Consider the following 6,768-nt stretch of genomic DNA (forward strand, 5'->3'; position numbering starts at 1 on the left):
CTCAGGGGTAGAGGCGTCGTGTTTCAGCTGTTACTCACCCCCAATGGGGGTACGACGACGACCTTACTCCCCACAGCACGACAGCGTAACCCAGGAACACGACAACCTGACCCGTGAGCACGACCATGTAACCCAGGATCACGACAACCTGACCCGTGAGCATGACCATGTAACCCAGGAACACGACAACCTGACCCGTGAGCATGACCATGTAACCCTGGAACACGACAACCTGACCCGTGAGCATGACCATGTAACCCTGGAACACGACAACCTGACCCGTGAGCATGACCATGTAACCCAGGATCACGACAACCTGACCCGTGAGCATGACCATGTAACCCAGGAACACGACAACCTGACCCGTGAGCATGACCATGTAACCCTGGAACACGACAACCTGACCCGTGAGCATGACCATGTAACCCTGGAACACGACAACCTGACCCGTGAGCACGACCATGTAACCCAGGAACACGACAACCTGACCCGTGAGCACGACCATGTAACCCAGGATCACGACAACCTGACCCGTGAGCACGACCATGTAACCCTGGAACACGACAACTTTAACCCCCTGGAGTGACACCTCTGCCATGATCCCTCGGTCATGCCAATGGCACGACGTGCTGCTCCCGCTACGTGCCGGTCTTCCCACCAAGAGCCCCTTCCTCCCCTCCACACAAGAGGCCATGTTCTCTACCCATGTCACTAAACACTTCACCATACTACACACACACACACACACAGAGGCTGGACGTGCTAAAGAAAACACAGTCGCTTTTAAAAACCACAAAAAAAAGGAAGAAAAAATATACTGAAATCAAAGTTGGAACAAGTGAGCTAACAACTGTACTAAACATTACGAAAAAAACAGGGTAAAATATAGAGCACAGATACACTTACCTGAACCTATGAGGAAAAAAAAAAAAATCTGTAAAAATAAGATGTAAAAAATCATGAGAGAATTTCTTGTGCTTGCTGATCTGTCGTGTGATGGGACGTGTTGATGCCTAACATAGCCAGGCCTGTTGGCGAGCGCGCGCGCCCATACCTTACAGCACGACCCCTCGCGCGGGGAACGCTAGCTCAGACGTGGTCAAGGACCTGCTCAGACGTGGTCAAGACCTACTCAGACGTGGTCAAGGACCTACTCAGACGTGGTCAAGACCTACTCAGACGTGGTCAAGGACCTGCTCAGACGTGGTCAAGACCTACTCAGACGTGGTCAAGGACCTACTCAGACGTGGTCAAGACCTGCTCAGACGTGGTCAAGACCTACTCAGACGTGGTCAAGGACCTACTCAGACGTGGTCAAGACCTGCTCAGACGTGGTCAAGGACCTGCTCAGACGTGGTCAAGGACCTACTCAGACGTGGTCAAGACCTGCTCAGACGTGGTCAAGACCTGCTCAGACGTGGTCAAGGACCTGCTCAGACGTGGTCAAGACCTGCTCAGACGTGGTCAAGGACCTGCTCAGACGTGGTCAAGGACCTACTCAGACGTGGTCAAGACCTGCTCAGACGTGGTCAAGACCTGCTCAGACGTGGTCAAGGACCTGCTCAGACGTGGTCAAGGACCTACTCAGACGTGGTCAAGGACCTGCTCAGACGTGGTCAAGACCTGCTCAGACGTGGTCAAGGACCTGCTCAGACGTGGTCAAGGACCTACTCAGACGTGGTCAAGACCTGCTCAGACGTGGTCAAGGACCTGCTCAGACGTGGTCAAGGACCTACTCAGACGTGGTCAAGACCTGCTCAGACGTGGTCAAGGACCTGCTCAGACGTGGTCAAGACCTGCTCAGACGTGGTCAAGACCTACTCAGACGTGGTCAAGGACCTGCTCAGACGTGGTCAAGACCTACTCAGACGTGGTCAAGACCTACTCAGACGTGGTCAAGACCTGCTCAGACGTGGTCAAGGACCTGCTCAGACGTGGTCAAGACCTGCTCAGACGTGGTCAAGACCTACTCAGACGTGGTCAAGGACCTGCTCAGACGTGGTCAAGACCTGCTCAGACGTGGTCAAGACCTACTCAGACGTGGTCAAGGACCTGCTCAGACGTGGTCAAGGACCTGCTCAGACATGGTCAAGACCCGCTCAGACGTGGTCAGGGACCTGCTCAGACGTGGTCAAGACCTGCTCAGACGTGGTCAAGACCTGCTCAGACGTGGTCAAGTTCTACTCAGACGTGGTCAAAACCTGCTCAGACGTGGCCATGTCAGTACTCACCTCTCGAGGCTGACGGCGGTGAGGTTGAGGACGCTGGAGGTGAACGAGAGCATCATGAAGTAGTTGGCGATCTTGCAGACGGTTCCTCCCGAGTCCCACAACACGACGAAGAAGTAGACGATCTCGAGGGGGACACACAGCAGCAGCATGAGCAGGTCGGCCAACGAGAGCGACACGAGGAACATGTTGGTCGTGTTGCGAGACTTGCGGTCGCCTGCGGCAGGAGAGGACAGAGAGTGAGAAAGAGAGAGAGAAAAAGAGAGAAAGAAATCCAACATATACATACGTTCTCTCTGCTTCTAAGCCCTTGAGGAAGACGGCAAGACCTTTGGGCATAATGACCTGGCCTTTTGACCTTAACCTTTAATGGCCAAGTCAAAAAAGGCTGGACCATTATCACCAGAGGGTCTACCATCGTCCTCCAGGAACTAGTGAGGTGTATACACAACTGACTCAAACAAAAGGAAAAAAAAAAAAAAAAAATCTACATTTTTAGCGGAACGAAAGACTGACCAATAGCTGGTCTCTCCAATGAACAATAATACATATATACACGACTGCACCTCCCAAAGTACATTAACCTGGTAACCCAAGACGCTAACAACCAAGTCACCAACCAGATACATGTTTACAACAATAACTCAAACACGTACAACCGGGGGTCATCACTCAGAGGTCACGTATGTTGACAATCGTAACTAAGGGAAAGTGGTTAACTGGGTTAACAATCAGTTGTATGTTTGCCACAATTAGCCTGGATCTCCACCGTGACTGGACACATAACCCGAGTGGCCAAATTCATGTTTTGATCACAACTTTCGAGATGGTATAAGAAGCAACGATTTCATCCCTGAAATTCTGTCCGCACTGTACATGCGACTTTCATTCGAAAACTTAAAATATACTGTTCAAGTGTTCCACGTTATAACTAAAGGACAACTTTTGCGTCCTGAACAACGTGGACGGTACGCAAAACAAACCGCGGAAAACAAAAACAGAGACACTGGAATATATACATATATTCAAAAAGATGTTATAAAGATGCGAGGGTGGCTCACTGTCGGCGTCAGCTGGCTGCGGGGTACAACTGGTGTGTGTGAATGGACTCAGAGGCTCAATCCCTGACTGTACGACAGGCAGGGTGGGATGTATATGACAGAACACACAAACATCCAACAGCCGGGATCGAACCCGGGATCCCTGCGTTGCAAGCGGGAGCGTTACCGCTAAGCTATGATCGCCCCTAATGGGGAAATGACTATACAAGTACTATGTAATCGAATACCCTTCGTCTTACGGTGGTGAGCAACGGGGTCTAGACCGGTCATTTCCCATCAGACTCACACGACCAGCAGATACCATTTTACCGAACTTATCTATACAACACGGAGGTATATGAATACGAATAAGTGCATATGAACGTGCACTTTCATAGAACATACAAACATCCAACAGCCAGAATCGAACCTAGGATCCCTGCGTTGCAGGCGGGAGCACTACTGCTAGGCTATGATCGCCCCTAACAAGGATTTCTTGTAATCCACGGGGAATGAAACACAGTAAGTTCCCAAGAGTAGAAATGGAAAATAATGGTATCTTACCATTTTTAGATTGCATGATTCATAGGGGGATGGAAAAATGTTTAAGTTTAGCATATATAAAAAAACCTACCAATGTATGCTCATATATCCATTATTACAAAGCTCAACATAGAGTAAAATAATTATCATTCCAGTCTCTGGGGATCACGTATATGCAGTCCAGGGTTTATTGATGATGAGTTTGATTAGATATATTCTACTGGATCTAAGTTAAAGTACCCTACATCTTTCACTGATAAATCCCTTAAGTTGGCAAAGAAATCATTTCATAGAGTTGAGCCCAAACCTCCCATTGATACCATATTTCAAGGCAAATGTTGCCTTCAGCAACAACAATACTATAGAGAATATCTTAATCAGGAACTCACCAGAAAGTTCTGCAGGCTGTGTTAATAGAGTACCATGTAAAAATTTATGTTTTATGATGGGCAGACTAGGAAAGATCTTTCTGTTAGATTTAAGCGGCATATAGTATACGAATAGGACAAGAATCAATTGTCTTGTTTAATCATGTTAAAAATTATGATCATTGTACTGACTAGAGTAATGCATCTCAAGTTATCATTCCAACTCCCTTACCACGAGGAATATCACTGAATCTTCTTTTATCAAATACACAAAGAATTGTAACAATATTAGTAAAGGTCTACACAAATTAGATAGCTTTACAGTTGATGAAATTTGTAAACCGTTCCCTTACCTGTCCACTTAATAAATTCATGATATGCGTGTTGCCACATTTGAACACACCCGACCTTCATTCGGTTAGTCACTTGTTTACCAAGTAGCGAACTAGCTACGTCTCTTCCTTGTATATCAACTGACTGATATTCGTTTCTTGTATCTCCCCTGACGATGTGATCATTACACGAAAGTGCACTTGGGAACTCACCGTGTTTCATTTCCCGTTGATATTATGAATTTCCTTGATCGCGCGCTCGATTGTGATCTTTTTCCAATATATATATATATATATATATATATATATATATATATATATATATATATATATATATATATATATATATGCAGAACCTTCACCGTGAAGAGATATATGCAATATGTCACAGTAACGGGCGTGATCTAACATCTCATGATAACCTCGGGGAAAAGTGAAATGAAACAAAAGTCCGACCGCTCTCCTGTAAATCACATCGTCAGGGGAGAACACAAGACTCTCGGTCTCTGGCTCTTGTATCTCCCCTGACGACGCGATAACTTGAGGGCCGCACTCGGGCACAGAACAACAATGAAATGCTTAGGGATTCAGATGGCTCTGTACGTGAGATTTATGGATCTGAAGAAGACATAGGATAGGGTTGACAGAGATGCCTTGTGGAAGGTCATAGGAATATACGCTGTGGGAGGGGGGTAAGATGTTAGAAGCAATCAGAAGTGTTTATCAAAGGTGTGAGGCTTGTGGACACACGAATGGGAAGCCAAAAGAGTGAAATGTGGTTCCAGGTGAAGGAAGGTCTGCAGCAGGGGTATGTTATATCCTCTACGGAAACCAAATGAGAGTGGATAAATACCTACTGATACTTGAAGTCTACCTCACACACTCCTGAATGACCCCGGAGGTCATCTATCTAGCCTCAAGGTCACCTGAAGCGTCTGATGGTACGATTTCCAAACCCAAAGCTGACGCTGGCGCCTAACACGCGAGTAACCCCTGACCCGACTTCGGCTAACAGATCAGGTCTGACCCGAAGCGGAGGTTCGAACTCTTACCTGCCATGAGGGCGATGACGGCCACGTTGCCCATGATGCCGAAGATGAGCGTCAGGAGGTAGGTGGTCAGGTACAGGAAGAAGAAGGGAATCTGTCAAGACGGGGAAAGAAAACTTCAGATGACTTCGTTACCAGGTGAGGCATCTCACGACACACCGTCACCACTTGTACAATTAACGATGTATGTGGACAACATTCATATCTTCCGTCATACAAGCGACATGGTAATACATTCTACAATCCTTTCAGACCCCCCTGAGCACGAGGGTTCGATCCTTAAGGGCGATGGTATGATCCTGAGGCATGACGGCTTGGCCCTTTAACTCGTCCCTCAAATCTAGTTCAAAGACTAGGCCACCACACCTAAGGGTCGTGCCGTCGTGCTCAAGAGGTTCAAATCTAATGTCAAAATATCTTAAAGATTCCAGTAATGAACCACACTGTTACTGGAGTCTGGCAATCAATAATCAGTCCAAACTGGTGCCACATCTCTGACCCTAGTGCAATACAGTGTCACTCAAAATGGTTTTAGTTCTGCTCTCTCTCTCTCTCTCTCTCTCTCTCTCTCTCTCTCTCTCTCTCTCTCTCTCTCTCTCTCTCTCTCGTTGCACGAGTCTTCAAGGCTTCTGGAGTTGGTTCCAATTAACTTTGCAGGCGGCTGTGCGAGACCTACCCTCCAGAGAGTTTAAAGCCAGCCTGAGCATCGCCGCATCCCATGTGGCCTGTGTTAACGGCTGGCATCGGGTCCGTGCGTTTCTGAGGGGCGTACCATTAAGCAGTCCTCCTCCCACACTTGTGCCCCACTGAACACTCACACACTCTCTCAGTCGACCACAGTGACATACTATCGTAGAGAATGACTCGTTAAAGGCATTCCTTAAGATACGTGAATGTGTGTGGACAAGACATAGCTTAACATTCCTAAACCTACGTATGTATACCCATTACTATTCGCATACTGGAGCTTCTCAGATCCCTTATCACTCCGTAACATCAGTAAGGGAACTTACGTAACGCTAGTGGCACGCGTAGTACATGCTCGGGGGGAAGCACCTGGTCTACATGACAACTACAACCAGTAATTATTAGGTTATCACCTTGAGCAACCAACACTGCTGCTGGTGCCACCTTTATATGCAACACCACCAGCCTCCCAACCATTTCATCCACTACCACTCGTCCAGCCTCTACTTCTACTCATACTT

At 47.4% G+C, this 6,768-nt stretch overlaps 1 protein-coding gene across 2 annotated transcripts in view; it reads right to left on the reverse strand.

Moving 5' to 3' along the window:
- LOC139756542 (galanin receptor 2a-like) overlaps positions 1 to 6,768 on the reverse strand; it is a 175,539-nt gene that overhangs the window by 167,211 nt on the left and 1,560 nt on the right. For both annotated transcript variants that reach the window (XM_071676115.1, XM_071676106.1), the window contains exons 2-3: positions 5,564 to 5,654; positions 2,232 to 2,445 (exon numbers count right to left, since the gene is read on the reverse strand). In XM_071676115.1, the coding sequence (XP_071532216.1) occupies positions 2,232 to 2,445; positions 5,564 to 5,654 (305 nt within the window). The remainder of the gene's footprint in view (positions 1 to 2,231; positions 2,446 to 5,563; positions 5,655 to 6,768) is intronic.

The sequence above is a fragment of the Panulirus ornatus genome, chromosome 2 (genome assembly GCF_036320965.1).
Source record: "Panulirus ornatus isolate Po-2019 chromosome 2, ASM3632096v1, whole genome shotgun sequence".
NCBI lineage: Eukaryota > Metazoa > Arthropoda > Malacostraca > Decapoda > Palinuridae > Panulirus > Panulirus ornatus.